Genomic DNA, 19,811 nt, shown 5'->3' on the forward strand with positions numbered 1-19,811 from the left:
AACAACAACAACAACATGTTAAGATGCACATTAGTTTTATTATACAGTGGAAACTGGTTCAGTATTTGCAAGAATAAAAACATGCCACAATTTTTGCCTTGGAGACAAAGCTTACATGGACAACAGAGCTAGCCAAAGTATGTAGCCTCTTGTAATAAGCAATACCTAGAAATTCTCAACTGAAATATTTATATGTGGTGGGTGGCATATAAACTGGAGAATAAGTTACTTTTGTGGTAAACTCTAATAAGGACTGAGACACGCATGGGGCCAGCAGGTGTAACAGGAAAATACAGAACTAAACTGTGTTCCATGATAGACCCTTTCCCCACTTCCTGCTTCCTGATCCTTTCTTTGGAAATCATAACTAGTAAGCTTCCACGTTCCAGGCTGTTTTTCTTTCCTCTCAGCAGCATTACTGGGCAAGGTGCAAAGCTGCACCAAGTACAAATGCTTTCTCAGTTGCAAATAGAAATACCATTTAACCCAGCAATTCCACTACTGAGAATATACTCTAAAGAAACCATAACTGCCACCCAAGCAGATAGATGCACACTCATGTTTATCACAGCTTTATTCACAATAGCAAAGAGTTGGCAACAATCCAAGTGCCCATCAACAAACGAGTGGATAGAGAAGCTGTGGTATATTCACACAATGGAATACTATGCTGCACTGAAAAACAAGGGACTCATGAAATATTATACAAAATGGGAGACCCTGGAGGACATTATACTGAGTGAAATATCTCAGTCACAAAAGGACAAATACTGCACAGGGCCACTGTTGTAAAACAGGACTGACAGTGGGGGTGAGGGGAGACTGAGAAAGAGGGAATAAATAATGTATACTGCATATGATTAGGTATTATTATCATGACAGGAGTCCAGAATGAAGTGGAGTGGACTTGGGGATAGGGGCTGTATAACAATGAAAGAATTTTTCTTTTACTTTTCAAAGAGAAGAGCAAATTGGGGGTGAGGTGTGGGCAGGGAGAAACGTGCAACAACGAATGAATGGAAATCCAAAGTCTCTGTAAACGTTCATTAAAATTAATTTTTAAAAAGGCGAGCTTTGGTGGCCTAGTGGCAAGAAGCTGCACTGCAATCCCAGAGGTATACAGTTCAAATCCACTGGATGCTCTGCTGAAGGAGGGACAATCTCCTCCTATACCAGTCAGATCTGATTTGACAGTATACACATATAATAAAAAAAATTTTAAAAATAATTTTAAAAAAAGAACTGCTTTTTCAGCACTGCCTATGAAGATGGACTAATCTTTTAACTAGAGAAAAAAATATTCCATTTTATTTAACACATTTATTCAACTTCAATTCTATCTAGAACTGTCTAAATTTTCTGCCCCAAAAGATTAGTCTGAAAGTTTACACAGAATTATTAGGGATATGGTCTTTGTAATCATTTGTTATGCTTCAGAGAGTTGGACAATGACTAGGGAGGATAGAAGGAGAATTGATGCCTTTGAGCTGTAGTGCTGGAGAAGAGGACTGAATGTGCCATGGACTGCCAAGAAAACAAACAGATTCATCCTGGAGAGGGTTAAACCAGGCTGCTCCTTGGAGGCAAGAATTCTGGGGCTTCGTCTGACATACTCTGGACAGGTTGCAAGGAGGGACAGGTCCTTGGAAAGGGACATCATGCTTGGGAGGGTGGAGGGACGGCACAGGAGGGGAAGACCCTCTATGAGGTGGATTGATTCAGTGACTGGGGTAATCGGGATGGGTGTGTCAGAGGCAATAAGATTGGCCCAGGATAGAGCGGGGTTTAGGCTGTTGAATGGCTGATGGATTCAAACCACAGGGGACATGGAGCCTTTCTGTCAGCAATGCAATATCCTATGGTCTACAATCCCCTAAGTTTTCTAAACACAATAAAGGTCTTACACATTTCTCCAAAATAGAACAACAAAATCTCAGAAGTGTAAACCCATCCAAACTCTTAGCTGTAAAGTTGATTGTGATGCATATTAATCTTCCTTTAGGGAAAGAGAATGTTCATCTTTCTTCCTCAGAGGAGTCTGGTCAGTCTACACTGCTGATATTTTGGTTAGAAGCACTTCCTGTCACAAACTCTGTCAGAGTGTAATTATATCACAAAAAGAAAAATATACTTAGAAAATCTGTGGACAAGTATGTAACTTTTTTCACTTTACTGAGATTTTCTCTCTTAGCATGCACGACAATTGGAAACAAATGAAATCAGGAACTAAAACTGGCTCAGTCATGACCAATGTAGTGAAAACCAAGATGGATCAAAATTTATAAAATATGAGTACATGAACAATATTTAGTGTCACAGGAAAGTAAAATCTTGAAAATTATTTTTTAAAATGCTAGAAAGTACAAAGATAGCTAACTGCAAGAAATTCAAGCTGGATTTAGAAGAGATTGTGGCTCCAGGGATATCACTGCCAATGTCAAATGGATTTTGGCTGAAAGCATAGGTCATCGGATGGATGTTTATTTGTGTTTTACTGACTATGCAAAGGCATCTGACTGTGGGGCTATAACAAATTATGGATAACATTGAGCAGAATGAGAATCCTGGAACCCTTGATTGTGCTCATCCAAAACCTCTAACTAGACCAAGTAGCTGATGCTGGAACAGAACAAGGCGGGGTACTACCTGGTTTAGGATCAGAAAAGATATATGTTAAAGCGGCATTGTTTCTTCATATCTGTATTAAATCTGTATGCTGAGGAAGTAATTGAAGAAGGCCTTTATGAAGAAGAATGCAGTACCAGGATCAGAGGAAGACTCATCAACAATCTGTGTCATGCAGATGACATATCCTTGCTTAATGAAGTGTGATGGGGATCTGAAACATTTGTTCCAGAAAATAAAAGATTATAGCCTTCAATAAGGATTATATTTCAACATCAAGAACACAAAATCCTGACCACTGTGCCAACATAAAGACACCATGAAAGATGGAGAAAAGACTGAAGTTGTTAACAATTTAATTTTATGTGCATTCACAATCAATACCCTTGGTACCAGCAGTCAAGAAAAGATGTGTGGCTCTGGGAAAATGTGCTGTCAAGGACCTCTCTAAAGTGCTAAAGGGTAACGATATCAGCTTAAAGATTACGGTGCACCTGAAGCAAGCAATAGTCTTTTCGACTACTTCTGACACATGTGAAAGATAAACAATGATTAAAAATGAAGGAAGAGTCTTCAGTGCTTTTCTGTTGTGGTTTGGAAAAGAGTTCTGAATATCCCATGGACTGCTAAAAGAACATATGTCTTGAAGGAAGTGGAAAAACGATGCATCTTAGAGGCAAGGATGATGAAACTCTGTCAGACAGACTTTGGGCAGGCATGTTGTTAGGACCAGCTAGTCCTTGGAAAAAGACATCATGCTAGGAAAGGTGGAGGGCCAGTGAAAGAGATGAATACCCTCAAAAGAAAAAAAAAAAAGGAATGAAGACCCTCAACGAGATGGACTGAAACAGTAACTGTAACAATGGGCTCAAGCATACCAGAGAGGATGAGGATGGCACAGGATAGGGCAGGGTTCAGATCTGCTAATAACGGGGTCACTATGAGTTGTAGTGGACTTGATGGCACCTAACAACAACAACATGGAATAATAATGGAAAAATTACAAGTGAAAGTCTTGGAATGAGAGACTCAGGAATAATGAACATATTCAGGAGCATACTATATGGTAAAATGGATTACTGATAGGTCTGTGGGATGACTCACATTCTAGCAGCCAGATTAGCTGCCATCTTTAAGCAGAGTTTTAACTCTGTGAAGCAGGTTTGGTTGATAAAAGTGACATCCTTGTTTTCTAAGAGGAAAATGAAGTTTCTAGGAGGGCATGGAATTGAACTATAAACTTACCTGTTCTGGTTAACATTTCAGATTCTTTTGCTAATTCCAGTCTGTCCTAGTTTTGCTGCCTTAGTGATGACTAAATTGGGAAGAACTAGTGCAAAGTTCTGAATAAAACAATACAAGAAACTATGATCCAACCACCCTGTAACTGTTACTCAGACGACAGTCACAGAGGATAAATGTGTGCCGAGAGGCTAGGAAGACATAAAAAAAGTAGATGTCTTCCAGGTTCTCCAAGCATTTTATAATCTCTCTGACAACCTTATTGCTTAGTCATTAGCATGCACTGCAGGCTCCTAAAATATCTTATCAATATAATAAAGACAAGCTGACAGAAAATGGCAGTAACTGTCTATCCCCAATTAGCCGATTCTCCAGAGAAGGGCCCCTCGGGCAGCTGAGGGGCCAGAGCACACCCAGCTGTCACAGTCTGGCCCCAGGGTATCATCAGGCTCCCATGACAGTCTCCAAGTCCCCCTTCCGGGAAAACCAAAGGGCATAACAGAATCAGTCACCAGATCAGGCTGGGGTCAAATACCAGGAATCAGTGCGTTTGTCAGAGCAGTAGCTTGAGAAACAAAAAAAGGTCAGAATAGGTCAAGACGGAACAACAGACAAGCCTAAGCAGACTCCATGTGCTGATGAGGAAGCACAAAGCCTGGAGCAATTAAGAGTGGGCAGGTTTTGAGACACAGTTTAGGAAGAGCCAACCTGGAGACTGGAAACAGTACTCCAGTGCACAGAAAGCAGGAGAAACTGGTTCAAGTAAGATGACTCAAGACAAAATATCCTGGCTCAGAGCCATATAAACTCTTAATTCTGCTTTGTCTTCCTTCCTTTCTCTAACTCTCAATCTCTTGGGCAACAAAAAGGAAAATATCAGGAAATCTCTCTTCCCTCCTCACTGGGAGAAAACATAGGCATCTGTGAAATCCTTCCCTTTTCAATCTTTTATACTTTAAGCTTCTAGGAAGCTGAAATCAGAACTCTGGTCAATTTTCTTCAAGTGCAGGTAGAGTGTGTAGACACATTCTTTGGCCAGTTCTCAGAGAATACAAATAGATATGCATATCAGTGCATGTATTTACACATAAACCTCCCAACATAACTTACACATTTTTATTTTTAAAAATCTTTGATTTTTCATGCTAGAAGGCAGTTTGGCGCTTCCTCAAAAAGCTGAGCATAGAAATTCCATATGACCCAGCTATTACACTGTTTGGAATATACCCTGAATATATGAGAACTGAGGTACAAACTGAGATTTGTACACCAATGTTCATAGCAGCATTATTCACCATTGCAAGAGCATGGAAACAGCCCATATGTCCAACAACAAACGATCAGATTGAAAAATTATGGTACATTCACACAGTGGAATATTATGCAGCATGCAGGAGCAATAACTTTGTACCTAACTTGGGAGGGACTGGAGAGCATTATGCTTAATGAACTAACTCAGTCCCACAAGGATAAATATTGTATAAGACCGTTATTGTAGGATGAGTACAAGGAGGGGTGGGAGACGCTGGAAGCAGAGGGCTGTGGATGTACAGGAGGAAGACAGGGTTAATCATTGGGTTATACAATTTGATGGGGCAGGAGGTGAGGGAAATTGAGATAATTTGTTCGAATTTGTATTAGAATTTTGTAAATAAACTAGTGGGAAAAAAGAGACAAATGTAAAAACAAATCTGTCTTGGCTCTGACAAAAAAGTTAAAATAAATCACTGATACAATAACTGGGGTAATGGGTGTTGGTGTGTCAGTGAGACTGGCTCAAGACAGGGCAGGGTTGAGGGCTGCTGTACTCAGGGTCACTATGCATCACAGGCGACTCAATGGCACATAAAAACAATAACATACTATGACAGGTTTGGAAGAAGGAGTGGCATCCACTTCCTAAACAAACATGCCTCTAGAATCTCTATGAACTTTGATAAATGTCAATAGTTGTAGAAAGGCTCAACCAACAACATCAACAAAGCCCTCACAGAACTTGGTCACTACCCACTGGAATCATTAAGATGATCCAGCAATAGGATTTAAGAATAAAAGTAAAGTGTTCCTTTGGTCTGGGGAAATCATGGAGGGTTTCTTAGAATAGGCAGTAACGGAGCTAGATGTCAAAGGATGGACAGGAAATTTACAGTTGTGGCTGAATACCACTGTGAAACGACCCAGAGCTGACTCTAGCTGGTTTTCAGAGGCAATTAATCACATGGGAGGAGACTGCTCTTCCTTCTCCCATGGGGCAGCTGGTGGGTTCAAATTGTGTGCCTTCAGGAATTCAGTGCAGTTTCTTACCACTAGGCCACTACATATGATAAAAATGATAGGTTACAGAGAAGATCAGGTAAAGCATGGGAAACAGTGTAACCTCAGGGAAAAAGGCTCAGGAAGAAATTCAGTATGGCAAAGCAGATAAAGAAGGGGGAGGCTAGAGAGGAAGCAAGATCTTTTTACACAGTAAAGAACTTCATGTTTTACACGAAGAAATCTGCTTAAACTAACAGGTACTAGGGAATTACTAAGGCAACCAGGGTAGTGAGAGGATAAAATTTATATTCTAAAATTCAGGGGTGGTGGGGGTAGGGGGGAGAGCAAGTGCTTGCAGGTATAGGTAAAAACAAGAAGAGTAAGCCATCAGAAGGTTGTTACTGTAGGCTGGGCAAGAAATAATGTGGATCCAAACTAGCGGAAATGGGAAGCAGATGGGTTAAACCGTCCTTTTAGTTGCTGGAGTGACAGAATTAAAAATGATGGCTCAAAAAGGTAATTTTCCTGTCATTTATTTAATTAACAATTATGAAATATCTTCTAGGTGCTGGGGTTTTGAGGTAAAGCAAGGGCCTTACCTTGCAGATAAAATAGAAATAGATCAAGCAATTAAAGAATTTTAGTGTTATTTTAATGTTTACTGAGCCCTCTGTTACGTTTCAATTCCTTTAACTTTCATTTCTAGCCTATGAGGTTTTTTTGTCGTTTTTTGTTTTTTTTTGTCTCATTTCACAAAAACCAAAACAGATCAAGAAAACTTAAATATCTTCCCTTATCACTCTGTACTGTTTCACCACATAAAAGTATACAACATCACACAACACAACCCTGCATCACACATCAAAGAATACAACTCCAGATCATATCACCAAAGAATACTAGACAACCCCACACATCACAAAATGGTTGTGCTATTGTTGTAGTTGTTATATGCCATTAAGTTGCCTGATACTCACAGCTACCATATAGACAACAGCCCTGAACCATTTTATCCCTTGCCAATCTCATTGTCTCTTACACACCTACCCCCATTACCCCAGTCACTGAAGGTCTTCCTCTCCTGAGTTGTACCTCCACCCTTCCAAGCATGACGTCTCTCTCTCTAAGGACTGGCCCTGCCTTGCAATATGTCCAAGGTATGTCAGAGGAAACTTCAGAATCCTTGCTTCTAAGGATCAGCCTGGTCTCACCATCTCTAGAATGAACTTGTTTGTTCTCCAACCAATTCATGGTTTATTAAATATTCTTCTCCAGCACCACAGCTCAGAGGCATCAATTCTCCTTCAATCATCCCTAATGACTGTCCAGCTTTCCGATGCATAGCAAGCAACTGCAAAGACCATGGCCTGTATCTCCAGACTGGCATCATTGCTCTTCAGTACTTTGGAGAGGTCTCTGACAGCTAACTTTCCCAATGTCATTCGTCTTTGAATTTTCTGGCTGCTATTAACAATCTCAATCTCTTCATCTATCATGATGCTCCCAGTGGTGAGAATATTTGTTTTCTTGATTTTGAGCTTTAACCCATATTGACGTCTGCAGTTCTTGACATTCTGCAGCAAGTGCTAAAGGTCCTCCTCGATTTCAGAAAGCAGGGTTGTGTCATCTGTGTAAGACAGATTGTTGATTAGTCTACCTCCAGTCCTAATGCCACATTTCTCCTCAAAGAGCCCAGTCTCCCAGATAATCTGTTCCATATATAGATTGAACAGGTATGAAGAGAGGACTCATCCTTGGTATACACTCTTCCCAAGTTTGAACCCCGCAGTATTTCCTTGTTCTGTCCTAATGACTGCCTCCTGGTCCAAGTATAAGTTTCACATAAGCACAATCAAATGTTCTGGGATTCTCATTCTCAGAGTCAGCCACAGTTTGTTGTGATCCACAGAGTAAAATGTCTTTGTATAGTCAATAAAACACAGATAGACATTCCTCTGATACTCTCTGCTTCCAGCCAAGATCCCTAAGTATCCCTAGTGTCCCTAGTACCACAGCTTCTTCTAAAGCCAGCCTTTACATTTGGCAGTTCTCTGTTGACATGTTGCTCCAATCGTTGTTGGAGAATCTTCAGCAGAATCTTGCTTGCATGTGATAGCAATGATATCGTTCGTTAATTTCCACATTCTGTCGAGTTACCTTTTTGTGGAATGGGAACAAATATAGATCTCTTCCAGTCAGTTGGCCAGGTGGTTGTCCTCCGCTGTTCGTGGCACAACTTGGTGAGTACATTTAGAGGAGCGTCTGTTCGTTGAAATATGTCAATTGGTATGGCATCGATTCCTGGGGCCTTGTTTTTTGCCAATTCTTTACCATGGTATTATAAAGAGTAAGTAAGTGAGTGGAACATACCCAAGTGGAGAGCTGTTACAGAGTGAATGATATACACCTCTCTGAATATACCACTAGAGATAGTCATGAGAAGGTCTCAAAGCAGAACATTCTAAAAAGAGAAAATAAACCTAGCATGTTTCAAAAACAGATGGCAGATAATACTGTTGCAGAGGATAAGCCAGGGAATCCAGATGATTAAGAAGTAGGGAAGAGTAGGTGTGGACCAGTGTTTGAAGAACCTGGGTTTTAGTCTATGAAATAATTTTAAGCAAGAAAGTGAAATAATTTTATTTTTAAAGAAAAAAACCAAACAAACAAAAAAAAACCCAAACTTGACACTGTTATAGGATGAAAGAGTCTACTAGAAGCAGGAAATCTGAATCTGGATGGAACAGATCATCAACTACACATAGGTAAGTTTAAACTGAAGCTAAAATAAAATCCAATCCAATCCAGAAGAGCCAGTGTTTGACTTTGAGTCTATCCCTCCTGAATTTAAAGACCATTTCAGGAATAAGTTTGAGGCCATGAATACTAATGAGTGAAGACCAGATGAGCTGTGGGAGGATACCATCCATGAAGAGTGCAAAAGTTTATTACAAAGACAGAGGAAAATGAAAAGATCAAGACAGATGTCAGAAGAGACTCTGAATATGGCACTAGAGTGCCAAGGAGCCAAAGCGAAGGGAAGAAATCAAGATGTTAAGGAGCTGAACAGATTTCAAAGGGTATCATGGGAAGACAAAGCAAAGTATTATAATGAAATATGCAAAGAGCTGGAGTCAGAAAATCAAAAGGACCAGACTTGCTCAGCATTTCTTAAGCTGAAGGCACTTAAGAACAAATTCAAACCTCATGTTGTAAATACTTAAGGATGCTGTGGGCAGAATGCTGAATGACCCAGGAAGGATCAAAAGAAGATGGATATATGATAGAGTATTATGGTTATCACAAGAGTCCAGAATGAAGGTTGCATAGTGGAGCGGGGGACTGTATACCAATGAAGGAATTTTTCTTTTACTTTTCAAAGAGAAGAGTGAACTGCGGGGGAGGGGTGGGCAGGGAGAAAAGTGCAACAATGAATGAATGGAAATCCAAAATCTCTATAAATGTTCATTAAAATTAATAAAATAAGAAAAAATAGGAATAATAGTACCTATTTCACAATATTGTGTAAAATGTGACAATTTATGGAAAACTGTGAACATGATGCATGCTTGGCATGTAAATACCAGTTCTAATAAATATAAGACTGTGGAATAACTGCAAAAAAAAAAAAGATGGAAAGAGTACAAGTCACTATACCAAAAATAATTGGCTGACATAGAAGAACTTCATGAAACAACATTTGATCAAACAGCAATGGTCATGAAGGATAAAGTTCAAGCTACTCTGAAGGAACTGGCAAAATCAAGGCCATAGGAATTGATGGCATACCAATTGACATATTTCAGCAAAGGTACGAGTCCTTGGAGCGGGACATCATGCTTAGAAGAGCGAAGGACAGTGTGAGAGGAAGACCTTGGATGAGCTGTATTGACTCAGTGACTGGGGTAATGGGGGTAGATGTGTCAGACAATGAAATTTGCTCAAGACAGAGCAGGGTTCAGAGCTGTTGTACATATATGGTCACTATGATGCACAAGCAACTCAATGGCACATAACAATAACAGTCTGTTTGAAAGTTAAGCTCTCAAGCCATTGAGTCACCTGTGACTCATAGTGACCCTGTATACAATAGCTCTGAAGTGTGCCCTGTCCTGAGCCAGTACCACTGACCCCAACATACCTATTCCAATTGCCTAAGTTACTATATCAATCTATTTCATCCAGGATCTTCCTCTCCTGCGTTGTCTCTCCATCCTTCTGAGCATGCTGTTCTTCTCCAAGGACTAGTCTCTCCTAGCCACAAGCCCAAAGTATGAGAAGCTATGGGACTTCAAAATCCTAGTCTCCAAGGAGAAACTTGGTTTCACCCTCTCCAAGACAGACCCATTTATTTTCTTGGTGGTTCACAATACGCTCAAGACTCTTCTTCAGCACAACAACTCATTGGCATTGATTCTTATTCTGTCATACTTAGTCAAAGTCCAGCTCTCTGATGTATAAAAAGTAATTGCAAAGGCCATGGTCTGATCAGGTGCACCTTAGTTTCTACACTGATCTGATTGCTTCTCAGTACTCTGGAGAGGTCCCTGAGAGCAGATTTTCCCAGTCTAATTTATCTTTTAATTTCCTGACTGTTGGTGCCAAGAGTGTTGATTCTGGATCCAAGCAAGCTGAAATTGTTAGTATTCTCAATCTCTTCTCAATCTATTATGATGCTGCCAATTGGTCCAGTTATGAGAATCTGTGTCTTGATGTTGAGCTTCAATTCACATAAGACTACAGTTTTTTACCTTCTGCAGTGTTTCAGACCCCAAGGTTGTATCATCTTCATACCTTAAGGTCCTCTAATCCTGATGCCACATTCATCCTCATAAAGCCCAGCCTCTCAATTTATAGTAAATTATCATACAGGGCCTCACATAAAGGTGCAAAATAGAGAAATAAGAACATGAATCTGTAGTTCAGGAGAGAAACTGAAACCTAATATTTAGGGTGTATTTTGTAATCTCTGATAGGCAAGCCTATGACACGGCTCAAAAACTCAAAACAGTAAAAAAAAAAGAAGCAAAAGTCTATGAAGTCTACTTTGTTCTTCAGATGCTCACTGATCAAAGAGTTTCTGGAGCCATTATCATTCCCAAAAGGAGTTGACTGGGTGAAGAACGGTCTACAATGACAAGCCTGGGAGCTGCTGAGGACTTAGGAGTTGCAAGAAGACAGTGATTCAGTGACAGAATTCTTTCTTCTTATCTAGGGGATCTGGATTCAAGTTCGAGACAAAGCACCTCACATGTCACAATCAATACCTGCCAGTACAGGCTTGCATGTTCAGTCCATCTTCCAGAGCAAAGCGGGCTAGGAAGAATGGCCCAGTGATATATTTCTGAAAGTCTGTCAATGAAAATCCTACCGATTACAACAGCTGATCATGGAAATCATGCAGGACTTGGCAGCATTTCACTCTACTGAGCATGAACTGTCATGAGTCAGGGGCCAACACAACTGACAGCTAACCACAAAAATAGTTACATGGTGGGAAACATTATCAAGCCCACACAGCTCATTAGAGGTAATGAAAACATAATTAAATTATAACCAAGTCTGATATAAATGACCTAGGGAATTCTGTACATGGTAGCTTTACACCAGCTGCTAATAGATCTCTGTATGCAGGGAAGAACACTTGCTTTGCTAAAGCTTCCTAATAGCTGGCACAATCCCTGTCTTGCATGATTACTTACGAGACAATGACACAACTGAACAGAGACACCTGGTAGTGAAGCAAGGGACTGTCACATGCTTTTTTTACAAATCAATTCATCAAACCTCTTCAAGCTAATAACAACAACAACAAGCAAAGGAACTTCTAATCCCCAAAGGACAAATATATACACATTTTCTGGCATAGTTTAGTAGTAACTGAAGCCCAGGGAACTTAGGAATGTAAGAAATGTAATACTAAAGTGTTCCTTATAGCTTCTTCCCATTCTCGATGCTTCTTAATCACAAAGAGATGGGGCATTCTTGGCATTTCCCACTAAATAAGAATGGGAGTAGGCCTATCTGCATAGAACTGAGAGTGGAGCAGTCCTAACCAGTCAAGCAAGTAGATTAATGCTAACTATAGCAGAGAAAAGTGAAAATTACGTAGAAGACTTACACTCTGATAAGATGACAGGACCCACTTTGCTGTGGCTCCTACTGGAGAGAGGGAAGGAAGCTGTGGTGACCACTCAGAATCCTCGATGGCTCAAACTGTTTCCTCTTGCTCAGAATGCCCTCCTCCTCACTGAAAAACCCAATCCTTCAAAGCCCAAGCCCAGCCTCTTTCCTAAAGACTCTCCTTACCACTGCGACCCACAGCTTCTTGCCACTCTCAGACCCCAAAGTGCTGTCTCTGCTATCCATCTGCCACTATTTTATAGTTTGCTTACTATTTCATGGATTTTACTCACTTGCTTTCATCAGACTATTGCTTCTCGAAGGCAAGGTCTATGCTTTGTTAGGTCTCAATTTTTTATTACATTAAAAACTTTCAAATATTCACAGACGAGGCTAACAATTATAAAGACTTTTTGCTTCATTTCTCTCTCTCTCACACACACACACACACACACACTCCCCTTGGTATGTCTACTATATATTTCACAGATTTTTTGTTTTAAAAAAAGGAATTCTTTCACATAAATAATAGCTAAATAAAACTAATAGTAATCCCTTGTTCTTACTTAACACATATTAGTCCATGTCAAATTTACCTATTCCTTAAGAAAACACCTTTTGATAGTTGACTTGTAATAATTAGTACTGAAACAAGATCTTCTTATTCAACAAATATGCATAGAATCAAATATGATGTGGGATTCTATAAAATGCAGTGATTCCAGTGGTGGACACAACAGCCACAGTCCTGGCTCAAACAGAAGAAAGCTATGAAATAAGAAATTCCACAAACCTATAATTATTTATTTCTAGTTGTGATCCATGCTAAGAAAGAAAAATAAAAGGCTAAAAACTATAATAAATTATAATCTACTAATCTACTTGGTATGGGATGGTATTTATCCTATATAATTCAAAGCATCTAGTGCAGTATTAAGTAAATAAACATTTCTGGATTGTCTGGAAAATAAATTCTGGTCAGATTATCCATCTTTACTGTAAACTCAAGTTCTTTCTTATCCACAAACCCTAAACTATTTTAGTCAGCAACCTAGTATTTAATCCACTGAACCATCAGGACTCATTTAATCTACTGAGGTTCATTCTAAACCACAAATCCTGAAATTAACATAGAAGCAACTTACTAAAGACCAATCTGTCAAATCCAGTAACAAAAGCTGTTGGAATCACCCAATGTCTAGAATTATCAGATGCTTTCCATTTGTCTACAAGAGTAAGAATCATTAATGCAATTAATTAATTAGAACTTAGCTCTTTTTCTTTTGGAGGGCTTCTTAAATGCTAAGATTAAATGAATTCTTTGAACTCTGAACATTAAGTCCAATTCTCCTTGAACTTCATATTAAAGAAAAGGAGACAGACAAATTAGTTTTCTGAAGGTGAATATAATAAATTATTTTTTTAAAAAAAGACATTACCAAGAATTAATAACACAGACAAGGAAAAAGAATGCAAATAATCAACTATTTGAGATCAAAAGGGCAGCTATTGCCTAGGATAAAGCTCAGAAGACAAGGATCACTTAGGAAGAGCAATTGGAAGCAAAGGCAAAAAGGGGGCATTAAACTGTGAGGACAGTAGCGAGTATCAGGAAACAAAATGTGTAGGAATTACTGAACAGAAAGTCAATGTGCTCTGTCAGCTTCCACCAAAAATATGCGCAAATTGTTGAATGGAAAAGGAATCACTCTGTAATTTGTCATCTAATTCACAATAAAAAGTAAAAAAGAAAATTTAAATTACATTTTTCTGTAGGATGGCAAATGATTGAGCAGAGTTTTGTTCTCCTGCACACTTAGTCCCCAGGATTTACAGTTAATTCAATAATATCTGACAAGAACAAGATTAGGTATTAGGACAAGAAATTTTAACAAGCAACAAAATAGACACTAAGAAAAATCTTAAGTACATGCTGAGTAGTGTATTGCCCCACTATTCAAATGGATTTTAAGGAGAGGTTAAGGAAGGATACTTGCACAGGCATACTAAATTAAGGAGCAACATTTGGTAGTGCAACAATAGTTAAGCTTCTGTTAACCAAAAGGTCACTGGTTCAAACTTGCAAAGATACACCGCAAGAGAAACGTATATGAATGAAAATCAACGTTTTTTTTTTAAAAAAAGGTCTGTTGCTGATTGCTGTTGAGTTGATTTCAACTCACTGAAACACGATGGGAGGGTGCAGAACTGTGCTATCAGGTTTCTTTGGGTATCACCTATACCCAAGTAGCTCATTATGCCTTTCTCCTGCAGAGCCTGTGGGGTGGTTCAAAACACCAACCTTAAAGTTAGCAGCCCAAAGCTTAACCACTGTGCCACCAAGACTCCTAGAAAACCCTGTGCACCTATTCTACTCTATCACATGGTTGAAACTACTTTATGAGTTGAAAATTAATACTAAGGCACCAACTGCACCACCACCACCACCACCACATTTTAAGATCAGCTAAAATGCAGGATAAGAAGAAAAACAGTAGCAACAAAGATAAAGATTTTTAAAACGTTACAGCATTATTTAAAAATATATTATTTTTATGCAATGTACTCCACTAGCATTCAATATGTTTAAATGTCCTTCATATGGTAGTCTAATTTCTATGAACTAGAATGATATCTGATTGAGGGTCTCAGAAAGAAATATCTAAGTTTTCCTTCTCTCTGGTGTCTGAAACTCCAAGCTCTCTCTTCTAAATGAGTGTCAAATACTTAACTTGTAAAGTACAAGGGTTAGAGTCATGTGCACAGAAAGCACAACTGGACATCTAACCAAGCAGACAAGAGAAAAACAATTTATCCAGGCACTTCCTAAATCAAGGGATCAAATGGAAAGGATGACTTATATTTTTATTTTATTTGCATTTCCTTTCTAAACCTGAATTAGATATTCCTTTCTAGACAAGATAAGAACTCTCCTTAGGTGAACTAAAATCTGGGGTATTTTCAGCTGTGGTCAGCTTCTCTCGGAATTCCACTAGGGTTTGGTGATGCAGAGTAAACAAGGCAATAAATCAAATGCAATGCATTTAATACCTCAATGCATTGCAAATTGATCTGGACTAAGGGTCAGTTCAAATCGCTTTTCAAGTGAAACTTTTCACATTAAGGCTCTTGAAGTGAAAGAGAAGAAAGAAAAGATAGCAAGTTCAAAAGTTATACTGGATTCAGATAGGCAGTTTTTTGTTTTAGGGTAAACTGACATTAGGTCTCCTCAGGTGAGATTCTTCAGTTATTTATCAGCTTGGAGCCATGGATACTTAAAAACACATCCTTGTGGCTGGCATTAAAACTGAAATCTGGTGGGCAACTTTTCAAGAAATAAAAGCTACAAACAAAATCGCTTTAGCTCCATTCAGCCTGCTGTGGGAAACGGCTAATGGACAAGCATTACTATGACTGGCAAGGCGAGATGCCAATAAATGGCAGGAGTACAAAGTCAAACCACCACATAACTATATTTCCTAAGCTTATTTCACTTATCTGTCAAAGCAGGGCAGGATCTGAACCATGTGAAAGAAAAACAGGAGAGGAGAGCAGACAGAAAAGAATTATACCAAAGGAAAAAGCTCAGCTTGTTTCAAAGAGTGCTAGTGGCACAAGGATTAACGTTATCAGCTGCTAACAAAAATGTGAGCAGTTCCAAAGATATGACAGTCTGCTTTCACAAAGATTTACAGCCTTGGAAGACCAATGAGACAACTCTTCCCTGTCAACAGGGTCTCTATGTGTCAGAATCGACTTGATGGCAGTGGGTGTGGTTGGGGTTTACCCTTCTTTCACGGCTGACTGGTTAATTCTATTTACTTCAGGTAATTATGGCTTACTTCATCATATTCTGACACAATATCTGCTTTCACTTGCTCAATGCCACAGTTGATTCCATCCCATCATGACCCTCCATCCAATGCTGGAGCCTGTGAACTTTAACGGGAGGAGACTGCCCAGCTCTCTCTTGTGGAGCTGCTGGTGGATTAGAACCACCAGAGACAGGTGGCAGCCTCTGGTTAGCAGTCTTTTGTGAGCCTGGTTAACTCTGGTTAGTCTTCTGGTTAGCAGCACAACATACAACTGCAGGATGAGACACCAGAACTCCTTACATTTGCTTTAGATAGCAACATTTTCTCTCTATTTTTTAAACATAATTTTGTTCTTGAAACTATACAGAGAAGAATATACATCAATTTAACATGTACAAGTCAGTGAGGTTAAATCTACTCAAGTTGTGTAACCAGTTTTACCCCATTTTTCGGAGTTATTCCTCCTCCATTAACATAACACTCATTGACCCTTAAACTTTCTATCTAATCTTTCAAGCTGCTATTGTCGATTTGATCCCAGAACATCAGATCTTAAGCAAACACAATGGTCGATGTAGGCATTCTTACCTGTTGTTGTTAGGTGTCCTCAGGTCAAGCTAGACTCATAGAGACCCTTTGAACACCAGATCTGAATCCTGTCCTATCTGGTACTAAATTACTGTGTTCTTTAAAGACAACTTTCAGAGACATTTTTAACTTAAGATTTAAAGATTATTTCACGGCAATAGTTTGGGATTTATCCAACTTCAATAGTTCTAGAAAGTCTGCATCCCATGAGAATCTGAAATCAAACGTTCAATGATATTCAGTCACCATCAGTGGCAAACAGCTCTTTCTGCTGGGATGAGTTTCCATCGTTTGCATAAGCATGTATTTTTGGTTTTGTGTTTGTCACACCGCCCCAAGTAGAAAGACCCAAGTCTAGGGGCTGGATGGGAAGGAAGTGTGGAGTCCTGGTATGTTTTCTCAGAGTGGCTGTTTGACTTCAGAAGCCAGATTTTTTTTCTCTCACTTGTAATTATTTTCCCTAGAAAAAGTAACTAATGTCAATCATCTCTCCATTTCCAATAACTAACATCCAGCTATTCCCAATAATGTTTGACAGGCAAATTAACTGTTAAACTGATTAAACTGATCAACAGTGGCCATCTTTCACCCAAATTCTGTTTTATTTCAGACAGGTTCAGGCTAAATTCAAATTGCACGTTCTCTACTTTAGAGCAACAAATTAACTTGGTCTTCATTTCCTCACCTGTAAGTAGGGAATAATCACTGTTTTTCATCATAGGTCATTGCGCCTGGCATGGAAAAAAGCACTATATAAAATTTAACTAGTATGATGAGGGCCCAAAAGCACTTGCACTAACCAGTTAAGTTAGTTCTACTCAACTGTAAAGTTAAGGTTCAGTTGCCTTCGGTCACATTAAACAATCCTCTCACTAATCAGAGGATTTCTGTAAAATTAGCCTTAACTAAGGATAGAATTTTAATAACACCAGAAGTAAGACACTAAACCTATACCTACATGAGTCAACATAAACTATCAAAATAGTCCATACTATAAGATTCACATAATTTAAAATATTATGCACAAAATACGTACTTTTGGGGTGATCTGTTATCAACTTCAGCCTTCAGTCGTAAATTTTCCCTCACCAGGCCCCCATTTTCCAATTTTAATTTTTTATTTGCCTTGAAAAAAAAAGAGTTTAAAATAATTAAGCATAAGCTAAACAAGAGTGCACTGTAGAAATGATCATCTGAGCTATCTGTAATTTTCAGAGTAATATTAGAAAGTGGATTTTTTTTTTTTTAGAACACAGCCTTCAGAAATCACCAGTGGGAATGGCTTGTGAAACTGTGAACTTATAACCAAGCATGTTTAATAGGTATTCCCCAAGCACTTTGTAAATCTCCCATCTAGGGAAATAAACAGAGCTTTGTAAGTTCGCAAGAAGCCATTAAGGGCCATACATAGTAAATACATGCTTCCCCTAAACCCTTTTTCACGTAACTAAATGACTTTATGCCTATCAATATTATAACACATGCAACTATTAGCAAAGCTAATGCAGTTGAGCTATGTGATTTTTTTTCATTATACTACCTTAAAATATTTATTTTTCTAGTGATAACATATCTAATTCATGCTTATATCACTTGCTTTCATTCTTCAAAAAGGCTTTCCCAATGTTCTGGTTGACAACTTCTGGGAATCTCAAAAATTAGGTCAATATTTTCTAATTCATTTCAAGGTCTCTCCTTTGTTTGACTAAAACAAAACAAAACAAAACAAAAACCTCAAATATGATTTTCTTTCTTGAATTTTATAAGAGTTAAAAAGTACCTAATAAAACCCTAATAGCTAGAAAATCTGGAGGCACAATATTAATTCTGATTAATTAATTAACAACAGCTTGCGAAGCTGTTGTTATGTGTCATCGAGTCGGAACCAACTCACAGCTGGCCCTTCTAGCAAGTTTTCAGACGCTGCAATTGCATGGGAGGAGTCTGTCATCATTTGAACCACCTGCCTTTGGGTTGGCATCATAACTCTTTACCAATAAGCCACCACAGTCCCCTGAATAGTAGTATACCTAAATTTGAGTCATCTTAAAATTTCTTCCTTTAAATTCCTTAGTCACTGCACTTGTGAATAACCCCCCCGCCCCCCAAAAAAAAAGATGACTTCCTAACTTGTTCCTAAAAGACTTTATTCTTTGGACAGTGACGTCATGCTTGGGAAGGAGGAGGGAAAGTAAAGGAGAGGAAAACCCACAGCTAGGCAGATTAACATGGTGAATGCAGCGATGGCTTGAGTGTGTCAGAGATTTTAAGTACAACACAGGATAGTACAGAGCTCAGATCAGGTCTCTAGGAATCAAACTTGATTTGATGGCATCTAACAACAACAGACTAGAAATCAGTGACATTAATTTGGTAAGAAACATTCTTTAGTTGACTAGAATAGTTACAATCGAAGTGAGATTACAAACAAGATCTGTTGTCAATGAAAATGTTTAAACCAAGAAGTTGAAAAATAGGTATCAAAAATACGATCAATGTCTGCAATTCATTTCCAGAATTCCTTACTGTATTACTTGTCCACCTATACACAAATGCTCCATGATGATTAAAAGGGAACGCACAGCTGAGAACATTCTTTAGGGTACAAAGCCTTGCTCTGCTTCTTAAGATGCACTGAGATTCCTTTTGAGCTCTGGGCACCTGTTTTATCTCCAGGGGTTCTTACAAACCAGGACTGCTGAGGGTTAATTCTTTCAAGTGATTGACAAACACCATTATTACCTCTATTACTGCCTCTTTGAAGAGTCAAGGAAAGCCATTTACTCCCTCATACACACAATGAATTAAGCCCTCAAGCATAGCACCATAAGAGGAGGCACTTAGCAGATGCTTTTTGATGATGAGTACAAGCTTAAATTAGAAACTCTACTTGATTTCCATTCCTCACCCCTTATATTGTATCCCTCTTTCCAGTACTTATGCTACTATTTCTCATTATAGGCTGGCTAGTTCCTCAACTATCAGATATTTTCAGGTTCAGGAATATCAGGTAAATTCAAACCACAAAGGCATAATTCAGCCTATTTGTTGTACCTTAAAGGATTATGGGGCTTCGTCTGACATACTTTGGACATGTTGTAAGGAGAGACAGGTCCTTGGAGAGGGACATCATGCTTGGTAGGGTGGAGGGACAGCGCAGGA

General features: G+C 38.9%; 1 protein-coding gene across 1 annotated transcript in view; it reads right to left on the bottom strand.

Moving 5' to 3' along the window:
- RNF219 (ring finger protein 219) overlaps positions 1-19,811 on the bottom strand; it is a 70,960-nt gene that overhangs the window by 16,498 nt on the left and 34,651 nt on the right. The window contains exon 5 of the mRNA XM_006894058.1: positions 17,686-17,774. Coding sequence (XP_006894120.1) covers positions 17,686-17,774 — 89 coding nt within the window. The remainder of the gene's footprint in view (positions 1-17,685; positions 17,775-19,811) is intronic.

The sequence above is a fragment of the Elephantulus edwardii genome, unplaced genomic scaffold (genome assembly GCF_000299155.1).
Source record: "Elephantulus edwardii isolate Elephantulus edwardi_28Jun2011 unplaced genomic scaffold, EleEdw1.0 scaffold00134, whole genome shotgun sequence".
NCBI lineage: Eukaryota > Metazoa > Chordata > Mammalia > Macroscelidea > Macroscelididae > Elephantulus > Elephantulus edwardii.